The sequence below is a fragment of the Telmatherina bonti genome (assembly GCF_933228915.1).
Source record: "Telmatherina bonti genome assembly, chromosome: 3".
NCBI classification, from domain to species: Eukaryota; Metazoa; Chordata; class Actinopteri; order Atheriniformes; family Telmatherinidae; genus Telmatherina; species Telmatherina bonti.
Genome location: NC_136621.1, coordinates 5067427 through 5092719, shown reverse-complemented (window position 1 = coordinate 5092719; position 25293 = coordinate 5067427). Strand labels below are relative to the sequence as shown.

The following is a 25293-nucleotide window of genomic DNA, read 5'->3' as shown; positions in this document are numbered from 1 at the left end:
CACTTCCTCCATTTTGAGTTGTTCCTTCAGTTTCCGGGTTTCCGAGCAGGGAGCGATAAATCGGAGTCAGCGGGGAGGATGTCTCTGCTGGCAGGCAGGACTGCGGCTCAACTTTTCCACAGTTACTTTAAGCTGCCATAAAAGTGACACTTTACCTCGTCCAGCAGTTTGTTTTATGTTCTTAGTCCGTCGGTACGTGGAGCTCTTCTGCAGCGTGTTAGTGGGACTGCGTGGACACTGACAGCTGGAGAGTAAACAGCTAACTTGCTAACTGCTAACCAGCTAACTGCTAGCAGAGCTGCTAACCCATGATAGCTCGCTGGTATTAGCCGGTTAATCGACAACAACTCGCTGTGTTTGGTGGAGCACAACTTGCCAGACTCTCCCATATCTCTCCCCCCTCTCTCTACTTTCTGGGGGTGAAGTTGCTCCCACGGAGGATCGCCACAACAGCACTTCCATTCATGTTGTTTGGGAGCGCGAGACCACCCAACCTCGTCGTGTTATCCAGGTGAGTAGATTCTAATGGAGCTCCAGGTGTCTGCTGGCAGGTGAGGTGTTGCTTCACCTGGGAGCGGCCACACAGCCTGCATCGCCCTGGTGATCCCACTTCACCGCACTTTTATGCCACAGCTTGCGTGTTTCTGCGTGTTTTCTGCGTGTTTCTGACCCTGAAACGCAGATCTGTGTCCAACAGGAACCGCTGATTTATTCACAGACACTTGTTTCAGTATAAACCTAACAACCAATGTTTCATTCCAGGTAAAAGTTTACCGCAGATAAGGTCGGAACAAACATGGTTGAGGAGAAACGGAAGTTATTAACGCAGAAAATTGTTCATTTTCATCAACAATCAGACATTGTACTGAAGTCACTGCTGTTTCTTGCTACTAATAACATCTTTATCCATATTTTAGGGTAGAAGGTTTTAAGAGCATTTTGGTTGACATCGGGGCTGTAAAGACTATAATTTGACTCCCAACAGACTTGCAGGTTAATAATGGACCAGATTATAATTGAACATTCCTCCACTTTGATTTGTTTTAGTTAGCTGATATATCCACAGAAGCCATCTCGTCCGAGGTTTGACATCCAGACATTTAACATTTATGACAAGTTTACATGCTTTGACTGCGATTCTTTCATTTGAACACGTCACATTTATGTGTAAAGGTTTTGCTTTTGCTGTGTTGCCTCCCGAACCCTGGAAGTACTGCTATAACACTGTAGCTCAGTATATTTCCTTGACCACAAAAGCATGCAACTTCCTCATACACCCCCCTCTCCGGCTGGATGCCTGCAGCCTCACACTGGCAGCACGGGGACGTTGTCTTTTTCCATCTGTCTGCTTAATGGAGAGCAAACCTCTTCTGACATGACCTACTTAAGACATCGCTTTACCCTGATCTTGGAAAAAAAACTAGATTGTGGGGAGCAAAGTTCAGGGCTTGTTGTGTTTAACAGGACCTGATAGCTAGTTAAGCGGGGTTTTTTTTTATGGTGTTTTAGATTTTGTTCATATTAAACCAGAAGTCAAAGTATATTCTGTTGATATGCTCATTTTAGAGCTGTGACTATGATCCGTCTTTATGGACTGATTCTGGGCATCACATTAGTTGGAAGTTTTATCAGTGATGGAAAAACTGCTTCTGAATTCATTAAACTCTGTTTCAGTCTTGTTTGGTTTAAACCACGTCACGCAGCTTGCTGAGTGAGATTCTTTCGTCCTCCCGAGGTGAAAACCAGTCCCAGCACTCGGCTCCGGGGAGGGCGGGGTAAGGAACCAACAATGAGCCCAGATAACTAACTGGTTTGGGGAGATCCAGTGGCCTCAGATACTCGTGTGTGTGCTTCAGTCACATGGAGCATTTTGGCTACAGGCACTTACAGTGGCTGTCGTGTTTTCAGTGGTATCATGTTTTTTTTATCATCAATCCAACCACCGGTTATGTTTCAGAATGAAGACGTCTCGTTAGCAGCTTCGCCGGTTGTTTATTCAGGCGAAAAGCAGACCACATGTCAGATTTAAGGCTAATTTCAGCTCCCTGTTGGTACATTATGAGGTACGTATATTCCAGACGCCGCTACTCTCATGGTTACTTCGCGTTGGCGTGGTTGCTATTCGGTACATCCACCAGGGGGCAGCGGAGAGTTCGCCTCCCTTCTGACATCAGACAATAAACATGGTGGCAGTGAGGAGATCATGATGGAGTTTATTCTCATTTTGCAGCCATTAACTACGGCGTAGACACTTCTTCTTTCTTACTGGTCACACATCAGTTATGCTGCTCAACACTGCCCACACATTTCTGGTGGTGCTACTCCATTTTCTGCATTACGGTACGAGCCCCAAAAACGGAGACCGCATCACGCCAGGAAAGCATGCCGACTGATGAAGGGCTCAGTATCTGACCCTGGTGTATGTGTTCAGACTCGAGCTGTGTTGGGAGCGACGTGTTGTATCACTTTGTCGTATTATTCAGGCGTCACACTGTCAGTTTAGCGTCGTAGCATCTCCAGGTCTGTTCGGGATGTTTAGATCCCGTAAATCCTGATTTCTGTGACATAGAGCTGGGTGATATGACGATATATATCATCTGGATGACAGAAAATGTCTTGTTTCATATGAGGCTCTATCATTTACGCCACCATAAAGTGCATTACTGCAGTATTTTACGTCAGCTAGATCCACTTTACGGCACGCTGCAATACATAAACAAGGAGGAAGACGGCAGCAGATGAGTTTCAGAGGATAATTCACTAAAAGATGAGGAGCCAACCCAAAGTGATGAGCTTGTTCCTAAAAGAGGGAAATTTCTGTCTGGATGTGGTTTGGATATAAAAAGACCGACGTGGAACCGACAACAGACTAGCTCACAGTCCCAACAACGGACTCCGACAAAACTAACTCATTTTATCACCTGCAGGAATCAGGATAAAGAATACAGAATAAAGAATAAAGTCAACGAGTAAAAGCAGCAAAAGCAGCATCAAGTGGAGGCGAAAGCTCAGAATAAACTCCAGACCAAACACTGCAACAGGCTAGAGCTGCAACTATCGAGTACTTTTGAAATCTGTATCTCTTTCAATTATTTATACAAGTAATCGAGTACTCTAGCAATCATCATTAAACAAATCAGTTGTGTAAAATGCAACATTAAACACATTTTAAAAATGAGCAAACAATCGCTGTTTTTCTTCGAAACTTTCTGAAGTTTAAACCATTATGGGCTTAGAAACTAAGCCAAAAATACAAGAATAACAGAATAAAAATAAATCTTTCGATTTTAATTAAAAAATTAAATACCATTGCTACTGCCATGCTCCTTACCTCGTCCCGACGATGACGTCCCGACGACGTTCCATATTCCGTGTTGTTTTTCCTCCTGTGTTTGGTTGTCTGTCTTCCTTCTTCTCAGTTGCTGAAAAAAAGTGTAGTATGCTCGTATCAAGCTGGCGCTTCAACATTATAATTAAGATAACGGCAAAAAGATGAGAAGTGGAAAGTAAACTTTGACAAGTCCGCCCTCTGTCCAGTCAGTACCTTCCCAACCCGCCGATCTAAAGCGGAATTAAGTAAGAATGTGTTTCATGTAAACTTCCATTTGGATTTATTTCCATGTAATAATGTTAATTCAGAATTATGAAGAACTTTTGCCATTTTCCCGTCATGCGCCCCGATCTTACGATGAAGAAGACGATCTTACTATGACTCTTGTTTTGTCTCTTTCGCTCTTTTAATCTTCGTTTCTTTGCTGAATCAGCGACGTTGCTTGTTCAGAACATCCAGTTCCTCATTTTACTGTGAAGCTAAACGTCACGTCCAGGATGTAAACGTTGTATCGTGTCGGTTTCTCAGCCTCGGGATGCTGCTGGGCAGCAGCAGCTCTAGAAATACACATGATAGACGTCAGTGTCTCATCAAACACTTCCGAGGTTTAAGGGGGGGCAGGCATCAACCCTTCTTGACAAATCAGCTGAAATAAACGATGAGAACTCTGGAAAATGTGTGTGAAAGCAGCGTACGGTGTCCTGATGGTACGACTTCTGTGAAGAGAAACAACACCTGCAGCATCGTAGCTTTTCCACTGTAGCTAGCTAACAGATTAGCATCTCTGTTGTTTTCTACAGCAATAACAGGAAATGATGCGACTCAGACGAAGGATAAAGTACGTTACACCGTCTCCACCCTCCTTCCTCCTGGTTATTTAGAACGTTACACCGTCTCCACCCTCCTTCCTCCTGGTTATTTAGAACGTTACACCGTCTCCACCCTCCTTCCTCCTGGTTATTTAGAACGCTACACCGTCTCCACCCTCCTTCCTCCTGGTTATTTAGAACGCTACACCGTCTCCACCCTCCTTCCTCCTGGTTATTTAGAACGTTACACCGTCTCCACCCTCCTTCCTCCTGGTTATTTAGAACGCTACACCGTCTCCACCCTCCTTCCTCCTGGTTATTTAGAACGTTACACCGTCTCCACCCTCCTTCCTCCTGGTTATTTAGAACGTTACACCGTCTCCACCCTCCTTCCTCCTGGTTATTTAGAACGTTACACCGTCTCCACCCTCCTTCCTCCTGGTTATTTAGAACGCTACACCGTCTCCACCCTCCTTCCTCCTGGTTATTTAGAACGTTACACCGTCTCCACCCTCCTTCCTCCTGGTTATTTAGAACGTTACACCGTCTCCACCCTCCTTCCTCCTGGTTATTTAGAACGCTACACCGTCTCCACCCTCCTTCCTCCTGGTTATTTAGAACGTTACACCGTCTCCACCCTCCTTCCTCCTGGTTATTTAGAACGCTACACCGTCTCCACCCTCCTTCCTCCTGGTTATTTAGAACGTTACACCGTCTCCACCCTCCTTCCTCCTGGTTATTTAGAACGTTACACCGTCTCCACCCTCCTTCCTCCTGGTTATTTAGAACGCTACACCGTCTCCACCCTCCTTCCTCCTGGTTATTTAGAACGCTACACCGTCTCCACCCTCCTTCCTCCTGGTTATTTAGAACGTTACACCGTCTCCACCCTCCTTCCTCCTGGTTATTTAGAACGCTACACCGTCTCCACCCTCCTTCCTCCTGGTTATTTAGAACGTTACACCGTCTCCACCCTCCTTCCTCCTGGTTATTTAGAACGTTACACCGTCTCCACCCTCCTTCCTCCTGGTTATTTAGAACGTTACACCGTCTCCACCCTCCTTCCTCCTGGTTATTTAGAACGCTACACCGTCTCCACCCTCCTTCCTCCTGGTTATTTAGAACGTTACACCGTCTCCACCCTCCTTCCTCCTGGTTATTTAGAACGCTACACCGTCTACACCCTCCTTCCTCCTGGTTATTTAGAACGCTACACCGTCTACACCCTCCTTCCTCCTGGTTATTTAGAACGTTACACCGTCTCCACCCTCCTTCCTCCTGGTTATTTAGAACGTTACACCGTCTCCACCCTCCTTCCTCCTGGTTATTTAGAACGTTACACCGTCTCCACCCTCCTTCCTCCTGGTTATTTAGAACGTTACACCGTCTCCACCCTCCTTCCTCCTGGTTATTTAGAACGCTACACCGTCTCCACACTCCTTCCTCCTGGTTATTTAGAACGTTACACCGTCTCCACCCTCCTTTCTCCTGGTTATTTAGAACGCTACACCGTCTCCACCCTCCTTCCTCCTGGTTATTTAGAACGTTACACCGTCTACACCCTCCTTCCTCCTGGTTATTTAGAACGCTACACCGTCTCCACCCTCCTTCCTCCTGGTTATTTAGAACGCTACACCGTCTCCACCCTCCTTCCTCCTGGTTATTTAGAACGCTACACCGTCTCCACCCTCCTTCCTCCTGGTTATTTAGAACGCTACACCGTCTCCACCCTCCTTCCTCCTGGTTATTTAGAACGCTACACCGTCTACACCCTCCTTCCTCCTGGTTATTTAGAACGCTACACCGTCTCCACCCTCCTTCCTCCTGGTTATTTAGAACGTTACACCGTCTCCACCCTCCTTCCTCCTGGTTATTTAGAACGCTACACCGTCTACACCCTCCTTCCTCCTGGTTATTTAGAACGCTACACCGTCTACACCCTCCTTCCTCCTGGTTATTTAGAACGCTACACCGTCTACACCCTCCTTCCTCCTGGTTATTTAGAACGCTACACTGTCTACACCCTCCTTCCTCCTGGTTATTTAGAACGTTACACCGTCTCCACCCTCCTTCCTCCTGGTTATTTAGAACGTTACACCGTCTCCACCCTCCTTCCTCCTGGTTATTTAGAACGTTACACCGTCTCCACCCTCCTTTCTCCTGGTTATTTAGAACACTACACCGTCTACACCCTCCTTCCTCCTGGTTATTTAGAACGTTACACCGTCTACACCCTCCTTCCTCCTGGTTATTTAGAACGTTACACCGTCTCCACCCTCCTTCCTCCTGGTTATTTAGAACGTTACACCGTCTCCACCCTCCTTTCTCCTGGTTATTTAGAACACTACACCGTCTCCACCCTCCTTCCTCCTGGTTATTTAGAACGCTACACCGTCTCCACCCTCCTTCCTCCTGGTTATTTAGAACGTTACACCATCTCCACCCTCCTTCCTCCTGGTTATTTAGAACGCTACACCGTCTCCACCCTCTTTCCTCCTGGTTATTTAGAACGCTACACCGTCTACACCCTCCTTCCTCCTGGTTATTTAGAACGCTACACCTTCTACACCCTCCTTCCTCCTGGTTATTTAGAACGTTACACCGTCTCCACCCTCCTTCCTCCTGGTTATTTAGAACGTTACACCGTCTCCACCCTCCTTCCTCCTGGTTATTTAGAACGTTACACCGTCTCCACCCTCCTTCCTCCTGGTTATTTAGAACGTTACACCGTCTCCACCCTCCTTCCTCCTGGTTATTTAGAACGCTACACCGTCTCCACCCTCCTTCCTCCTGGTTATTTAGAACGTTACACCGTCTACACCCTCCTTCCTCCTGGTTATTTAGAACGTTACACCGTCTCCACCCTCCTTCCTCCTGGTTATTTAGAACGTTACACCGTCTCCACCCTCCTTCCTCCTGGTTATTTAGAACGTTACACCGTCTCCACCCTCCTTCCTCCTGGTTATTTAGAACGCTACACCGTCTCCACCCTCCTTCCTCCTGGTTATTTAGAACGCTACACCGTCTCCACCCTCCTTCCTCCTGGTTATTTAGAACGCTACACCGTCTCCACCCTCCTTCCTCCTGGTTATTTAGAACGCTACACCGTCTCCACCCTCCTTCCTCCTGGTTATTTAGAACGCTACACCGTCTCCACCCTCCTTCCTCCTGGTTATTTAGAACGTTACACCGTCTCCACCCTCCTTCCTCCTGGTTATTTAGAACGCTACACCGTCTCCACCCTCCTTCCTCCTGGTTATTTAGAACGTTACACCGTCTCCACCCTCCTTCCTCCTGGTTATTTAGAACGTTACACCGTCTCCACCCTCCTTCCTCCTGGTTATTTAGAACGTTACACCGTCTCCACCCTCCTTCCTCCTGGTTATTTAGAACGTTACACCGTCTCCACCCTCCTTCCTCCTGGTTATTTAGAACGCTACACCGTCTCCACCCTCCTTCCTCCTGGTTATTTAGAACGTTACACCGTCTCCACCCTCCTTCCTCCTGGTTATTTAGAACGCTACACCGTCTCCACCCTCCTTCCTCCTGGTTATTTAGAACGCTACACCGTCTCCACCCTCCTTCCTCCTGGTTATTTAGAACGCTACACCGTCTCCATCCTCCTTCCTCCTGGTTATTTAGAACGTTACACCGTCTACACCCTCCTTCCTCCTGGTTATTTAGAACGTTACACCGTCTCCACCCTCCTTCCTCCTGGTTATTTAGAACGTTACACCGTCTCCACCATCCTTCCTCCTGGTTATTTAGAACGTTACACCGTCTACACCCTCCTTCCTCCTGGTTATTTAGAACGTTACACCGTCTCCACCCTCCTTCCTCCTGGTTATTTAGAACGTTACACCGTCTACACCCTCCTTCCTCCTGGTTATTTAGAACGCTACACCGTCTACACCCTCCTTCCTCCTGGTTATTTAGAACGCTACACCGTCTACACCCTCTTTCCTCCTGGTTATTTAGAACGCTACACCGTCTACACCCTCCTTCCTCCTGGTTATTTAGAACGCTACACCTTCTACACCCTCCTTCCTCCTGGTTATTTAGAACGTTACACCGTCTCCACCCTCCTTCCTCCTGGTTATTTAGAACGTTACACCGTCTCCACCCTCCTTCCTCCTGGTTATTTAGAACGCTACACCGTCTCCACCCTCCTTCCTCCTGGTTATTTAGAACGCTACACCGTCTACACCCTTCTTTCCTCCTGGTTATTTAGAACGCTACACCATCTCCACCCTCCTTCCTCCTGGTTATTTAGAACGCTACACCGTCTCCACCCTCCTTCCTCCTGGTTATTTAGAACGCTACACCGTCTCCACCCTCCTTCCTCCTGGTTATTTAGAACGCTACACCGTCTCCACCCTCCTTCCTCCTGGTTATTTAGAACGTTACACCGTCTCCACCCTCCTTCCTCCTGGTTATTTAGAACGTTACACCGTCTCCACCCTCCTTCCTCCTGGTTATTTAGAACGCTACACCGTCTCCACCCTCCTTCCTCCTGGTTATTTAGAACGTTACACCGTCTCCACCCTCCTTCCTCCTGGTTATTTAGAACGTTGCACCGTCTACACCCTCCTTCCTCCTGGTTATTTAGAACGCTACACCGTCTCCACCCTCCTTCCTCCTGGTTATTTAGAACGCTACACCGTCTACACCCTCCTTCCTCCTGGTTATTTCTGGTTCTTTTCTTGGACATTTTCCTCCTCAGGCTGAATGATCCACGCTCGTCAATAGGCAAGTTTAGTTGTATTGAACCATTCTTGTACAAGACGATACAAAGTGCAGAGATGTCAGCACTTGGACCATCTGTAAGCCATGCACATGGTGAGAGACACTGTCTGGCTGCATTTGCTCCGACGATCTGGTTTGTTTGGAGAGATGAAGGAAGAAATCCTGGATCCACCTGCAAATGAAGGTCTGATGTGATGTGAAAGGCATTGTGGGTAAACGCAGCCAAAACCTGCGCACATGTAGGCTAATGGCGGCTCTGGCAGGCAGAAGTGTTGGAGTATACATCCTGTAATTTATCTTTTTCTCAGAAGTAAAAAAATTTTAACAACAAACTTTAACAACTCGGCTGCGAAGATGTTCCAGAAACCTTTAAACCCGTCTCTGTTCTGCAGGAGTCAGAGTGTGTCGTCCCACTGAAGTCAGCAGCCTTCAGCCTGCACAGACAACTGCCAGCAGAGAGACAGGATGCCTATTCCTCCCCCTCCCCCTCCTCCACCCGGACCCCCGCCTCCCCCCACCTTCAATGAGGTTAGTAACTCCATCAGGAATGCTGCTCAGACCTGCTTACGGCATCTTTTCTGGGTGATAGGATCACAGGTTGACAACACTGAAGTCTGCTTTTGTCTGAACGAGAAATTCAGTAAATATTAACTTAGTTTTCAGCTGACCTCTGACACACACACACACACACACACACACACCCCCAGATGAGCTGTGTGTCTGTGTACAGACACACAGGCGGCTTATCCTTGGATGTGATTGTCTCCGCTGTGGTTTGCATCAGTCACCAACGGAAAGATCACGCTGCAATCACGAATTATCACGTTGCTGCAGTCAAATTGTTTCCGCGTATCGCCTTCAGTAAAACTACGGCCACATGAACAATACGAACACCTTATCGGCTTTAAACCGCGCTTTTCTCTTCATGCAGCAGAAGGTAAAACATTTCCTGTCAGTTTCAGTTTAAACATCGTTGTGTAATTACACATAAATTACAAAAGAATGAAAACTTTAGGAGGTTTAGTTAAAAGTTAACAAGTCAGCAGGAAGAATATCTAACGGAGAGAACAATGTCTGATTTCAGTCATCAGGGTGTTTTCCTGCTGCAACACGCAGCTTGGCCAGTCGTCAACTTTTTAACACCTAAAACACACACATATGCACACACACACACACACACACACACCATCTAAACAGGGCCGGATTAAAAGTGCACAGGCCTCTGGGCCCAGAGTGTTCCAGAGGCCCCCTTCCTCGCCGTAACATTGTGAAAAGTGGGAATGATTCACTGTGAAACAACATTTCTAACATCTCTCAGCCAGTGGTACCAGTAGCAACACACTAGACACTGTGGTGTAACTATCTGGCTTTTATGTATGTTTTGTTTCATGTCAAAACTGCTGGTGTTTGCCCTACATGACGCCCATGTGGGCCCCATGTGGGCCCCACGTAGACGTGGGCCCCTGGGCCTGTGCCCATAATTCCCATTGGATAATCCGGCCTTGCGTCTAAATAAAAGAGTATTTTACTTTTTACCCTTTCTGTAGTTACTCAGCAGTAAAAGAACAGGTGGAGCCGAGGAGGTTCCAGTTGATGTAAGCTTGTTAAGCTCACCTGAAACACTCAAAGTGGTTGAGAGACGTGATTTTTGTCCATCCTAAGACTGCAGATACCAGCTGAACAAACAAACACCTGCCGCCTGCACAGGTGGGAATAAATCACACTCCCAGCTCCCACGCTGCTTCTTGCAGAGCCAAACATTCAGGTGCTGAACTGGAGCCACTTCAGGCCAGTAGATGGTTGCAGAATGTGTCGCCAGTGTTGTGGACCACCCAGATGTGACCTGGCCCTGCACAGTCTGGTCCTGGCCCTGGGACCTGATCATCCGGGACAATAGTTCCCCCGACATCAGAGATGATGAATGATCTCTAAACGAGCAGACTGAAGACAGAATGAACTGAAATGTTGAAGCACTGAAAGTGGTCCAGATGACCAGCTGCTGTCATGTGACCGTGGTTCTCATCGCGTGTACGTTATGTTTACCAAGTCCAGCCCGGTTTGTGGACTCTGCTTTGCTGCAGTGTAACCAGATGTTAACATGCTCCGCAGGCCAACACAACTCCTCCCAAACTGAGCTCTTCTGAGGCAAAAGGTCGAGGAGCGTTGCTGTCGGACATCTGCAAGGGCACCAGGCTGAAGAAGGTCGCCGCCGTAAACGACCGGAGCGCTCCCATCCTAGAGAGTGAGTTCCATATCTTTAGTTTCATACGGTCTGTTCTCACCTGGTCTTCTACCTGGGGGGTTGTCCAGTGACCCCCCAGCATCTGTATCTGCAGCATGTTCATGTGTTCTCGTCTCCATTTAATCAGGTGTGTAAACCTACCTGTACGATGGTTGGGTGGATGTTTGGTTAAAATATAAAATAAGATGAAATGTTGTTCTTATAGTTGGACTGAAAGTTTAAAATGTGAGATGAAGCTGAAAAAGTTGATTCAGGATTAATTCAGATTTTAGAATATGTCATACGTCATGATGAGCTGAAATACATTTCTTCTTCTGTTTTCTTAAGTCTCCATTGTTGTGTTTCATTTCCATCTCAGAATCTGGAGGAGGAGGAGGAGGTGGAGGAGCAGGAGGAGGAGGAGCAGGAGGAGGAGGTGGAGGAGGAGGAGCAGGAGGAGGAGGAGGAGGAGGAGGAGGTGGAGGTGGAGGAGGAGGAGCAGGAGGAGGAGGAGGAGGTGGAGGTTTCGGAGGAGGACCAATGGGAATGGGGGGTCTTTTCCAAGGAGGTGTTCCTAAATTACGCCCTGTTGGAGGTAAAATGTTTGCTGTTTGTTTTCACAGGTCAAACTACAGAGCCGTCACCGCGACACGTCCGCTGGGAGAAAGCTCATGGTTATCCCAGAAGAAGAAAAGATCGTTCGGCTCTGTGTTTTATTTCTCCTCCCTGCGGCGTCTTCCCATCGTATTTCAGTTGCTATAAAAGTGTTTGCTGAAGCTAAATGTTCCTGCAGGAACCTGGACATGGACGCGGCGATTTAAAAACTTCTTTTCATCCTGACATCACATGTATTTGTGGCTGCAGTGACGGGACTTTTAAATTATGAATGAAAGGCTGGAGCTTGCTATTTATACGTTGATATTAAATATTAACATTTGGATTCTGCGTTTGGACAGATTGTCTGTAAATCTTTATCTTTGCTCTGCAGATAAGTGTAAAATGTGAAACTCATAAATCTGTGACTCACCAGGACTTTAATAACGGTTTAAAAAGAACTTGTCAGCTTTGCTGTGATGGGTGATTGATCATTCAGTTCGTTATTTATCATGAGATTAATCTGCAACAGTTTTGCCTCTGAAATAACTGCAGTTTTAGCGTGAAAGCAGTTTGTCAGTCGGTAGCGTTTCGCTGGAGCAGGACGCCATGGAGTTCCCGTCAGGAGTCGGGTTTACCTGAGACCTGCTGAGGAAGAGGAGCAAGTTCAGCCTTCAGACTCTCTCCTCCCAGTTCTGCCCTGTTTGCCTGAGAGTAATGTAAACACATCAGGGTGTCAGCGGCTGTTTGTTCTGGGTGGTTTGATCAGCTTATACGTCTACCACCACACACACACACATGCGCGCGCATGCGCGCCTGGCGTTTAGCCACATTTTCCACTGATAGGAGAAATGCTGCTGTAGATTGATGAGAAGTTGATGCCATCGTCATGAGAAGTGTGTTTTGTACGAAGACATCTGACTGGCGCATCCGCCATCTTTCCCGGTTGTCCCTGAGGATGTGGAGGCTGTTGATCTGAGACCCTCTAGATTCTCTCCAAAGCATGTTTGCAGCGAAGGTGGAGCAGTAGATTGAAGTTGTGACATATGACATCGTTTTCTGGTCCACGTCTGACCTGTAAAACCAAAGTTGTCTTCTACACCCACTCTCACTGCTCAGCATGTGCAGAAACACGGCGGCTCTGCTGCAGCGTCGGTGGTGCAGCAGTGGAAACGTCCTGCTGCCATTCAGGCGGTCTTAATCATGTTGCAGGTATAAGATGTATAACAAATACAGCAGCGTCCAGCGCTCGCTGCTGTTACCTGTCAGTGTGGGGACTTCCGGATTCATACGCAGATGTTCAGTTTGTTTAATTTGTTTACAATGTATTTCCTGGTGGATGTATTTCCTGAAAGCTGTAAAAATGAAACAAACGAATGTTTTAACTTCTTATCAGGTGGATGGATGTGTCTCTGCTTCAAGTGTGTCTGGTTTTAGTCACATGATTCTGAGCTCTTGTAGGTCGAAACGTCACAGTTTGATCAGCTGATTGTGGTTCAGAATGTGATCAAGGAGAAGATATGTTTCCCATAACTGTTTGTCATGAATAAGTCCAGCGGCCTGCATGAATCTGTAAAAACGTGAATGCTGAGCAACTTCCTGCTGTTTGTGCTGAATTACGGCTCCTTCACTGCTCCTTGGTCCAGATGTGACCTTCCTCTCTGTTGGGATTGTCGTCTGACATGAAGCTCCTGGCGTCGTTTCCTTCTTCTTGCTCTCTTTGGCAGCAAACCGGGTGTTTTTGTTTTTGCTAGCTCTTCATGCTCGTCCTGTTTCCTGTTGGCGTCTTGTGTCTGAGAAGACCTCCAGGTTCCTCCTTCAGATCCTGCCAACATTACCTTTAAAAACCAAAATTATTTCAGTTCACGTCGCGTCGGGATGCTAAAAAGATTCTTTCACTCCACTTTGTGACTCCCGGTGGGTGGGACTCCCGGTGGGTGGGACTCCCGGTGGGTGGGACTCCCGGTGGGTGGGACTCCCGGTGGGTGGGACTCCCGGTGGGTTTGGACTCCCGGTGGGTGGGACTCCCGGTGGGTGGGACTCCCGGTGGGTGGGACTCCCGGTGGGTGGGACTCCCGGTGGGTTTGGACTCCCGGTGGGTGGGACTCCCGGTGGGTGGGACTCCCGGTGGGTTTGGACTCCTGGTGGGTGGGACTCCCGGTGGGTGGGACTCCCGGTGGGTTTGGACTCCTGGTGGGTGGGACTCCCGGTGGGTGGGACTCCCGGTGGGTTTGGACTCCCGGTGGGTGGGACTCCCGGTGGGTGGGACTCCCGGTGGGTTTGGACTCCCGGTGGGTTTGGACTCCCGGTGGGTGGGACTCCCGGTGGGTGGGACTCCCGGTGGGTTTGGACTCCCGGTATGACTCCCAGTTGTGGTGATTTAACTTGATGGACTAACAAGGCTCCTCTGTGCTCCACCCAGATGGTCCAGCCGGAGGTTCGGTGGGCAGATCCGCCCTGAGGCCCCCGGGGTCCCGCCCTACGGCTCCTCGTCCCCCCACAGGCCACTCCACGTCCCCCTCTCCAGCCAGGAAGCCTTCTCCAACGGAGCACCAGCGCTCCCACCGGCCCTCGCTGCCCGACATCTCCAGCAGTGGCTCTTCCTCGGGGAGCGGGATGAAGCACAGCACCTCTGCACCCCCCCCTCCTCCCCCCTTCAACAGAGGTGGCCGCGGGAATGCTCCTCCAGCTCCCAACCAGAAAGCATCGGCGCCTCCTTCCACGTCCTCCTACAGCAGAGAGAAACCCCTCCCCCCCACGCCCAGCAGAGGCCACGCCCCTTCTAGCGCCGTGAAGCAGTCTCAGTCGTCGAGTGGAGCTTCCTCTGTGCCTCCGCCTCCTCCGCCATACAGACCTCACCCGTCGGGGGGGATGTCCAACGGGCCGTCTCAAGATGGAGGTGGGGCTCCGGAGCTCCCCCAGAGGCACAACTCCCTGCACAAAAAACACTCATCAGGGGGGGGCAGCCAAGGCCGCAGCCACGCCCCCCCACCTCCTCCATCAGCGTCGCCTTCCTCTCAGCAGGTCAGCAGACCGCCACCGCCTGTCAGACAACCACCTGGACGCAGAGCCGGTATGTCACACACACCTGTTGACACCTGCGCACACACACACACACACACACACACAGAGCTGTTGACACACACACACACACACACACACACACACAGAGCTGTTGACACAAACACACACACACAGAGCTGTTGACACACACACACACACAGAGCTGTTGACACACACACACACAGAGAGCTGTTGACACACACACACACACACACACACACAAACACACACACAGAGCTGTTGACACACACACACACACAGAGCTGTTGACACACACACACACACACACACACACACACACACACACACACACACACACAGAGCTGTTGACACACACACACACACACAGAGCTGTTGACACACACACACACACACACAGAGCTGTTGACACACACACACACACACAGAGCTGTTGACACAAACACACACACACAGAGCTGTTGACACAAACACACACACACAGAGCTGTTGACACACACACACACACAAACACACACACAGAGCTGTTGACACACACACACACACACACACAGAGCTTTTGACACATATCTGTTGACACACACACACACACACATAAACTTGAAAAGACAGTTACAGGAAGACATGCTAATCAATAACTTGTTCGGTGACCACATTTCTAAACACTTTCCGTTTTCCTGAGGAGAGGTGTGTGTTTTCATTTTTAATCATTAAATTAAATAACATTAATGAAATGACAAAAATAATATGAACTGATTTGTCACAGGTCGGCCTGAGGTCCGCGTGCTACAGGAGCAGGAAGCAGCTATGCTAACGTGTAACATAGCAACATGTGGAACATGCTAGCCATGCTAACATGTAACATAGCAACATGTGGAACATGCTAGCCATACTAACGTGTAGCATAGCAACATGTGGAACATGCTAGCCATGCTAACGTGTAACATAGCAACATGTGGAACATGCTAGCCATGCTAACGTGTAGCATAGCAACATGTGGAACATGCTAGCCATGCTAACATGTAACATAGCAACATGTGGAACATGCTAGCCATGCTAACATGTAACATAGCAACATGTGGAACATGCTAGCCATACTAACGTGTAGCATAGCAACATGTGGAACATGCTAGCCATGCTAACGTGTAACATAGCAACATGTGGAACATGCTAGCCATGCTAACGTGTAGCATAGCAACATGTGGAACATGCTAGCCATGCTAACATGTAACATAGCAACATGTGGGACATTTGTTTGTTGACTCTATTCTTTATTCTGTGTTCTTTATCCGGATTCCTGCAGGTGATAAAATGAGTTAGTTGTGTCGGAGTCCGTTGTTGGGACTGTGAGCTAGTCTGTTGTCGGTTCCACGTCGGTCTTTTTATATCCAAACTGCATCTAGACAGAAATTTTCCTCTTTTAGGAACAAGCTCATCACTTTGGGTTGGCTGCTCATCTTTCAGTGAATTATCCTCTGAAACTCATCTGCTGCCGTCTTCCTCCATGTTTATGTATTGCAGCGTGCCGTAAAGCGCGTCTTGATGTAAAATACTGCAGTAAAGCGCCTTACTGTGGTGTAAATATAGAGCCTCATATGAAACAAGACATTTTATATCATCCAGACGATGTATATCGTCATAGCACCCAGCCCTATTCCCACCCTGTTAAAAGCTTACAGTCACTCTATGTTTACGATTAGATTCACTGAGTTGCAAACAGATGAACGCCGACAAAACCTAATTGGCTGAGGCGATTTTATGGGAATGTAAGAAAAACATGAGAACATCAGTGTCCGCTTAGAGCTTCTGGTCATTTCTCCACACTAACAAGGTTCCACATGAAAGCAGAGACTCTGCTGGTTGCAGAGACGTCTGTCTCGTCGCCGTGGGACTGAAACCAGAGTAGCAACCAGACTGTATATAAAAGATGGGCGGAGCCTCCGTGACGTCACCCGTAGGTTTCTGAAGAGCTGAATTGAAGCTTGGTGGGCGGTTCCTACCATCGCCATCTTGGCAGGGGCATGCATGTTGTCTGACCCGTAAAATACAAATATGGGCAAAGAGGTGGAGCCGGGAGGGGGCTGTGAGCGTCATGGCGGATGATTGACATCGAGCAAACTCCGAGCTTTCTGTAGCTAAAAGCTAACTGAGCTAACCCCAAGATAACGGGAGCTAACCAGCTAACAGAGGTAAGCGGGCTAAAGCTAAGTCACGTTGTTAACCGGCTAAAAACCACGATTGTTCTATGTTCTTCTGACTTGAAGCTGGAGATTGGTACCTGTCAATCAAAAGGACATGCCCCTAAATATGCCGAACTTTGAGATTAAATTACTTTTAAACTTTTAAAAAACTTCACTCCCCCCACAGTTGTCATGAAAGTAAACCTGACCTATTAAACCTAAAATGAATTTTTGAACCAGGCTGTAAACATGTTTATTTCTGCTGTGAAGTTGGTCTTTTTAACATGGGAGTCTATGGGGATTTGCTCTGTTTTGCAGCCCCTAGTGGATGAAGGGGGAACTGCAGTTGTATGCACTTCTGCTTCACTTTTAACCGCCGGAGGTTGCCGCTTGGTAGCAACCAAATGTCTGCATCGAGTTTTCTTGGAACGGATCAACGTCCCTCCTCTGTCTGACATGCAGAGCTAAACTGTTTCCCCCTCTGCATCGTCCTCGTTCTGCATGGACATCAGAGTAAAACGGCGGCACGTTTCAGAGGATTTTCTACCGTTTCTCACCGCAAGTGAAGAATTGGCGTCCTGGAAACGTTTTCGTTGCTTGGATTCACACCGAACTCACCGAACAGGAAGCTGCTTGTCAGCGCGAGCTCTGGGTTATGATCGGACACTTCAGCGATTCTCCACGAGGTCTCCTGGTTTTTCTGCATTCCTGAAGCTCTGTGGAATATTCCAGTATCTCCCTGCCCTGTTTTGTGCTTAAATCCAACTGATTCACAGCAATCTTATTTATTACTGAAGAGCGAGCGCAGGCAGAGGTTCTCTGTGAGACCCCCCCCCCCCCCCTGCAGACAGGTCTGACTGATCTGAGCTGCCGTTGGGCCTGAGTGTCCTGAGCTGCATCCTCATACCCAGCAGTTAAAGGCTGAAAGTTTTCTACAGGTGTCTGAATGTCCGGAGGGAAGGAAGTAGTGCACCCACAATGCATCTTGAAAAGAAGTGAGCATCGATGGTCACTAGACGGGTCAATAAAGACCACGATGCATTGTGGGCGGGAGCTGACACAAACATCAAAGCAGGTTTAAAACTCGCCCAAGTCTTTACTTCTACGTGACACCAGGACTGGTGGTCGACTGGGAACTCTGAGTTGTGGATATGATGGGAACTAAGGGAGAACTGGTTGTCTGCTGTTGCCATAGCTACAGATCTGCATGTGTGTATTCACAAGTAGAAACACTGACTGGTCACAGCTCCAGTTCCACACGGAGACGACTCGATGCGTCTCTGGTTTGGATCTTTCCTGATCTGGAAGCCTGAAAACACAAACTTTTTAAACCAAGTACCAAAGTGAACAGTCGGGGTCATCAATACCTGCAGCTGCCTGGTGATGATGTTTAAAAGGTCTGACTCCAGTCAGTCATGGAAACATGGTGGGATGCATGATGGGAGTCGCATTACGGTGGTCTTCAGGGAAAATGTTTGTTTTCCACCATATCCTTCTGAAGAGACAGTTTGTTTTTACCTGGTGGTGGTCTGTGTGCACGGCGGCTGTGCACGGCAGCTGTGCACGGCAGCGCTACATGACACGAGCTACACGAGCGTTTTACCGAAGCAGCGGCTAAAATAAAGTCAGAAATAAATAAAAGTTTATGCTTTTATTTAAGTTCTATGACGTTCCAGGTCTGTTGGAGTCTGTCTGCAGTTATTCAGCTGTTCAGGTGGGATTCTCATTTCTGCGTGTCTCTGCAGCCCCCCAGGTGCCCCCTCCCGGGTCACGCAACGGTGGACGGGAGGCTCCACCCCCCCCACCTCCATACCGCGGTCAGAGCTCCGGGCCGTCAGAGTCCCACAGCCGAGTGGCGAAACCACCTCCGCCCCCCACATCTTCCTCCCGGACCCCGGCAGGACCACCTCCACCTCCTCCACCCATCCGGAACGGTCACACCTCCAGCTCTTCTTCCAGGTTCATCATCGGTGAGTTGAGTCGGCTCAAATCTGCCTCCTGGTCCAGGTTCCCCTTCGCCGTGTTTGATCCGTTTCTACTGAACAGATGTGACTTTAGGGAAGCGACTGACGGCCCGGAACGTTCCTGACGGACCGGAACGTTCCCGACGGACCGGAACGTTCCCTCCTGTTGCGATGAACACAGAATTACTCCGATGTGGTTAAAAACGGGCAGCAGGGAAAAACATTCAGATGTTTTATTTGTTTATATTTTCCTGAAAGGTGAAGCGTTCAGGAGAACATTCTGGATTTTCCAGGACCTTCAGGAGACGTAGACGAAGCAGAACTTGTTTCTCAGAAAAGTCACATTAAATGTTAAATTAACGTTTTTAACGCGTCTGCTCTGAGAAGCTTTAAGTCTACAGACGTATTCAGACGGACCGACGCGTCGTCCTCAACCCGCCACGGCGGTATGGAAGGCCAGTAGCCTTCTAATAAAAGCTAGACAACCATAATTGTTTTTTATTTGTTGTTATTTAATTATAAAAACTTCTTCTTCGTCGAGAACGCACATTTTGTAGACTTTTTGGCGCAACCGGCCTTCCATACGGTGGAGGTTTCGGCACGACGCTCGCTTTGTATCGGAGTTTACACGCCGCGCTTCACACGGACGGGTGTTCGATGGCGGTTAATGTGGTGACGCTTCCTGGAAGCGTGTACGGAGAGTAAGCAGGGTCAGAAAGGACCCTTTGCCTGCAACGTCTTCGGTTTTTAAATGTTTGTGATATAAAAACATGTCTTTGAACCAAATATTTAGTGTTTTTACATGTGAAAAATGCTTTAAAAAAAAAAAAAATTATTTTCATTTTGACAAAAATTTGAATTGGAATCATTTCTTTTGTTTAAAATAATTTTCATGACTTATTTTTTATTTTTACTCCAGATTTCTTGCGTTAACGCTTTTCAGGTTGTCAGAGCGCCGTCCAGCGGCAGGCGCGTGCACGCAGCCCTGTGTGTGTGTGTGTGTGTGTGTGTGTGTGTGTGTGTGTGTGTGTGTGTGTGTGTGTGTGTGTGTGTGTGTGTGTGTGTGTGTGTGTGTGTGTGTGTGTGTGTGTGTGTGTGTGTGTTAGCTGAGCCGCTGCATCGGGTTTGTGTGTGTTTTCGCCTCACCTCTGCCGCCGTACGGCGTCTGCATGCAGAGATTCGTCTCAGTTAAAGGACTTGAAGAACGAATGTTTCCCTCTAACTTAGTAACCGACACATTCAGGTAAAAGTTCCTCAGAAAACTTAGTTCAAGCTGCGATACCGACCGTTTGTCAGAGTTCCACACTCGATCCGCATTCAGCTCAGGCTGTCTACTGGAATAAGGTTGACAGGAACCGGACCAGTTGCGGCTCAGATGGGATGCTAGCCATACTGGTCTGATGAGCTTGTTTTAATGGTGGATTTGCAGGAAAAGCCACACGGCTGCAGGAGTTTGTGCTTGTTGGAAGACCCGGCGTTTATCTGCATGACTGGAGTCGCTTGTTTCGTAACAAGCGTGGTTCCTCGCCGTCTCTCTGCTGCTGAACTGCTTCGCTTGGGATCTTTGTCTGATGGAGCAGATGCTGGGGAATGATAGTCAAATCTGCTGCTATGCAAACGAGGCTCTCACTTCCCGGTTATACCAGAGCAGAGACTGTTCCTAGATTACACGCTGCAGTTCAGATCTGTTTGACCAGAACCTGAGTGTCCGGAACGCACGTGAACGTGATCCGGATCTTCTTCCTGCTTAGGCTGGAAAAGTAGCCTGAAATTCTTCTGACTGCACTTCTCATGCAGGAGGAGGGGCACGTGAACTCTCAGTAACTTCAGATGTTTGTGTGTGCAGGAGTTCGGATTCCAACGTTTAACTGGGCTGCTGCCCTCATCCCAGTATACATGATGCTGACTTGTGTCGGCTGGCCTGTTAGCTTGTTAGCATCTTAGCGTAGCACCTTTTCCTGTTTTCCTGCTGTCAGTTAGCTTGGAGCTAACTGAAACCAACCTGAGGTGCTAATCAGACAGATGTGAACTTTACTGACACACTGTAAAGATGTTTTCTTACTGCGTAGCATTAACACGCAGAGCGCTAACTTGTAGCTTTACATGTTAATCTGCTCTAAACGACATTTTCCAGCCGTTTTAGTCTGATTTAGTCCATCTAACATGTTTACATAAACAGTATCTTAAAGTTCCACGGAATGATTAATAGATGATGTCACTGTCAGCTAATCCCAGCAGCTAAAAGCTAATCTTGTTTATATTCCTGCATATCATCAGAATGTCTGCAAATCACAGACTGTGTTCATCTTCCTCACATCCAGACAGAATATTCGCTCGATCCCTTCGCCTGAATCTATCGGCTTGTTCAGATTCATACCTTAATACCTTTTTCTGTTCTGCTTCCCACCATCAGATGATTTTGAATCAAAGTTCAACTTTCACCCCATTGAGGATCTTCCCCCTCCAGAGGAGTACAGACACGCTAACAGGATCTACCCCAGCAAAAACAACAAGGGTACGACTTCATTCTCCTCTTTGCACTCCTCCAACAGCAGACGTAGTTTCCACGTGCTCTCCTTCCTCTGGTTGAACGACGCAACCTGACATCTACGTCTCCAGCTGCTCACAGAGACTGTGGAGCTGTGAGACAAGCTGGGGGTGTTACCCAGAAACATCTGCAGTGTCACCATACAGGTGATGGTATGAAGCAAGGACTCTAGTTTCAGGCGTGTCTTTTAGTTTCTGTTGTCTTGCTGCAACGTCGAGCCGTCGGGACTGAAGTCAGGACTTGGCTCTGTGACGTGTCACGATGTTGAGCTGCACCATCAGTCCAGTTTACTGGAACATGAAGCTGCAGACGTGCTTTCCACGTCCAACGCTGAACGCACGACGTCACGGCTCGGACTCACCAGCCTCTCTTCTTACCCTGATGCTCCATCACTCTGGAACAGGGTCAGTCTGGACCCGTCAGACCACATGAGGAGTCTGGAACAGGGTCAGTCTGGACCCGTCAGACCACATGAGGAGTCTGGAACAGGGTCAGTCTGGACCCGTCAGACCACATGAGGAGTCTGGAACAGGGTCAGTCTGGACCCGTCAGACCACATCAGACCACGTGAGGAGTCCGGAACAGGGTCAGTCTGGACCCGTCAGACCACATCAGACCACGTGAGGAGTCCGGAACAGGGTCGGTCTGGACCCGTCAGACCACATGAGGAGTCTGGAACAGGGTCGGTCTGGACCCGTCAGACCACATGAGGAGTCTGGAACAGGGTCGGCCTGGACCCGTCAGACCACATGAGGAGTCTGGAACAGGGTCGGTCTGGACCCGTCAGACCACATGAGGAGTCTGGAACAGGGTCAGTCTGGACCCGTCAGACCACGTGAGGAGTCTGGAACAGGGTCGGTCTGGACCCGTCAGACCACGTGAGGAGTCTGGAACAGGGTCGGTCTGGACCCGTCAGACCACATGAGGAGTCTGGAACAGGGTCGGTCTGGACCCGTCAGACCACATGAGGAGTCTGGGACAGGGTCGGTCTGGACCCGTCAGACCACATGAGGAGTCTGGAACAGGGTCGGTCTGGACCCGTCAGACCACATGAGGACCACAGTTGGTTAAATAACTTGTTGCATCATCATCCTCCATGCAGGAATCCTCCAATAGGAGGCTCTTACCTGTCGGCTTAGTTAAGTCCAGGTGGGGACTTTTGTTTGCACGCAGTGTATTTCCATGAGCCTGACTTCCTCTCTATAAAAACATGTTAAATGATGTTCGCAGGTCCAGTTTCATGGTCTCGGGACGTGTTTAAGGTCTCGTGTGTGTTAAAACTGCTGTCTGTTTCTCCCTCTGCTTTCAGCCATAAGAGGAGCTCCTCCCGCACCGCCGGTGGGGAGGTGAACAGACCTCCGTTCAGGACTTGTACCCGGTTGGAGCGGTGAAGAAGCACTCGGATCACAAACACAGCAACACGAAGCCAGAAGCACAGTGGTGAATACAAATGCTACTCTGCAGTCAGCGTCTGTGTTTGCAGGAAGAACAAAACAACCACTGAGGGAGGCCAGAAACGCTCTCTTCTTCTTCTTCTTCGCTGCCGATGGGATGCCGAGGCCTCCGTTCTACACGTCGGGGCCAAACTCCGAACACTTCCACATCTCTGCATTCCAGCTCCTTTTATTCACCATGAGAGTGATGATCGTTGTGATTATTATTGATTCTGAATGTTTTCTTTCTTCCTGTTGTTTTGTTTTGGTGTTGGCATTAATGTGTGTGTTTGGGGGAAACGAACGCCACGAACGGAGACTTTCTGTGAAACATTCCAGCCTCTCTGCTAAATCCTTAATGCCATACGGTCGGGACTTCTTTGGAGGGTTTTTCTGATTGGTTGTCAGCAGCCATTCCAGCAGTGCCAGGTCAGGGTGCTCTTCCATCGTTTGTTTTCTCTCCTCGGTGTGCCAAATGCAGTTGGAGTCACATGAATCGCACAGTGATGACAGTTGTCGTACATGTCCTTTATATCACCGTTAGTTTATTTTTCTCTTTATTTACGGACTGAACGTCTGTTTGGAGAACTTGCCAAGAAAACTTTCACCTGCCGGGTTTGTCTTCAGGAGGGATTTTCCTGCTTGCTTCGCCTCCACTTCCCCTTCCTGTCAGGAGGTTCATGTTCCCATCTGCAGGTGAAATTGCACAGCAGCTTAACTGCTCAACCAGCTCACTGCATGATGCAGATTTATGCGTTTAAATGAGACGTGTCTCTGAGTGGATCGGATGATTCTGATTAACTAGTAAATGTAAAACACACCGCGGTTCTGTGTAGTCCAACACTAAACGCTTCAGTTTACCGATGACTAAGCTCTAAAGGTGGTTCTGATGACTTTACAAGGGATCATTTGTCATTTTTTGTTGATCTAAAAGCTATTGTTTCTACTTTTGCTGCTGTTGGCCCTTAAAACGGACTGTGGCCAGAGAGACGTTTAATTGCTATGCAATGAGCAGTTTGTATGGATTGTAGACGCAGCGGCTGAGAAAGAAATGATCACTTAAGTGCCAGAAAACTGAAGGAGGTTCTTTATTCAGCTTTTTAAAAGAACGACTAAGCTTCACTTTAAGACACTAAAGACATTCATTCAGATTATTCCACCAGCAGGAGGGAGGGAGGGAGGGGGGAGGGAGGGGGGAGGACGGCTCCAGGAGTGCTGCGCCTCCTGCTGGGTGTTGCCTTACACAAACCTTGTCCCCCTCTTTGGTACCAGTGCTTTTATCTTTGTTTTTCAGGGGTCTGTGTCAAGAAAGTAAATAAGAAACAAGTTTATTTGAAAATGCAATAAATGTATATTTACACTAAGAAATATGGTTATCATAGTTAGTGATTTATTTTTATGTTGTAAAAAGTTTGTAATATAGGAAAGAAAAGCAATTAAGAGTTCTAACAGGGTTCCAGTGGAGCCGGCGTGTTTGGCCATGCGGGTGGACGTCGGCGAGCTCGAACCCGCTGGCGTCTGGAGATTCTGCTTTCTACAAATCTAACTGGTGAATATTTTAGTGATGCAGAGAAATGATGGAAACGACAACACAGTAATGTTTGATCACCTTGACACACAGGTGTCCTGCCACATGTTGTCACGCAGCTTGCTGAAGAGCAAGAGCCCCTGTGGTCATTTCATGTTAATCAACAAGGTTTTTATCATTTGTAATAAGTTCAAATAAATATTCCAGTGGGGAAAAGGGTACCCCATGTGTTGCTCTTTGTTCTTTCATCTTTGAATCATAATTCAGCAAAGTTTTAAGTGTTTCGGGGGAGGAAAAAAAAAATAAAAATCACAACATCCTTTCCGCTAATCAATCATATTCACAACATTTAAAGTTATAAATATTGTTTTAATCTGAACAATAACGTCTCATCCTGTGTTGATGAGGAAAACTGGCTGCTGTCTGCAAGATAAAAGCTCCTCTGACAGCTGTGCAACATCAGGAGTTGTTCATGGCCGGATTATCCAATGGGCATTATGGGCACGGGCCCAGGGACCCACACCCACTCGGGGCCCATGGGGGGCAAACACCAGCATTTTGGACATGAGACAACATGTACATAAAACCCAGATAGTTGCACCACAGTCTCCAGTGTGTTGCTACTGGTACCACTGGCTGAGAGATGATAGAAATGTTTCACAGTGAATCATTCCCACTTTTCACAATGTTGTGGGGGGGGGGGGTCCTGGAACATTCTAGGCCCAGGGGCCTGTGCACTTTTAATCCGGCCCTGATTGTGTTCCAGGTTCACGTCTCTGAGGCGTTCAATTGCACTCTGTAAATACCACAACTGACAGTTTCTATGAGATGAGCTGTTTTAGTGACAGCTGAACACGAGACGTGCACGTGCCATGTCTCCCAGCCTGTTGGGATGGG

The 25293-nt window shown here is 48.2% G+C and overlaps 1 protein-coding gene across 1 annotated transcript; it reads left to right on the top strand.

The window, feature by feature from the left end:
* The first annotated feature begins 52 nt into the window (after positions 1 to 52).
* Positions 53 to 24026, top strand: wipf2a (WAS/WASL interacting protein family, member 2a). Its single transcript, XM_079265002.1, has 8 exons — positions 53 to 511; positions 9279 to 9414; positions 10996 to 11128; positions 11553 to 11702; positions 14124 to 14774; positions 18669 to 18893; positions 21301 to 21402; positions 22745 to 24026. Exons 2-8 carry the CDS (start codon positions 9352 to 9354, stop codon positions 22783 to 22785), a joined length of 1365 nt encoding a protein of 454 aa, XP_079121128.1. The 5' UTR covers positions 53 to 511; positions 9279 to 9351; the 3' UTR covers positions 22786 to 24026.
* Positions 24027 to 25293: the final 1267 nt, after the last annotated feature.

What these genes read in the sequence shown, in the direction of transcription:
- wipf2a (XM_079265002.1), top strand. Translation starts at nt 9,352, where the DNA reads ATGCCTATTCCTCCCCCTCCCCCTCCTCCACCCGGACCCCCGCCTCCC. An exon ending in CTCCCCCCACCTTCAATGAG is followed by an intron (nt 9,415 to 10,995) that starts GTTAGTAACTCC and finishes CATGCTCCGCAG; the next exon opens with GCCAACACAACTCCTCCCAA. An exon ending in ACCACCTGGACGCAGAGCCG is followed by an intron (nt 14,775 to 18,668) that starts GTATGTCACACA and finishes GTGTCTCTGCAG; the next exon opens with CCCCCCAGGTGCCCCCTCCC.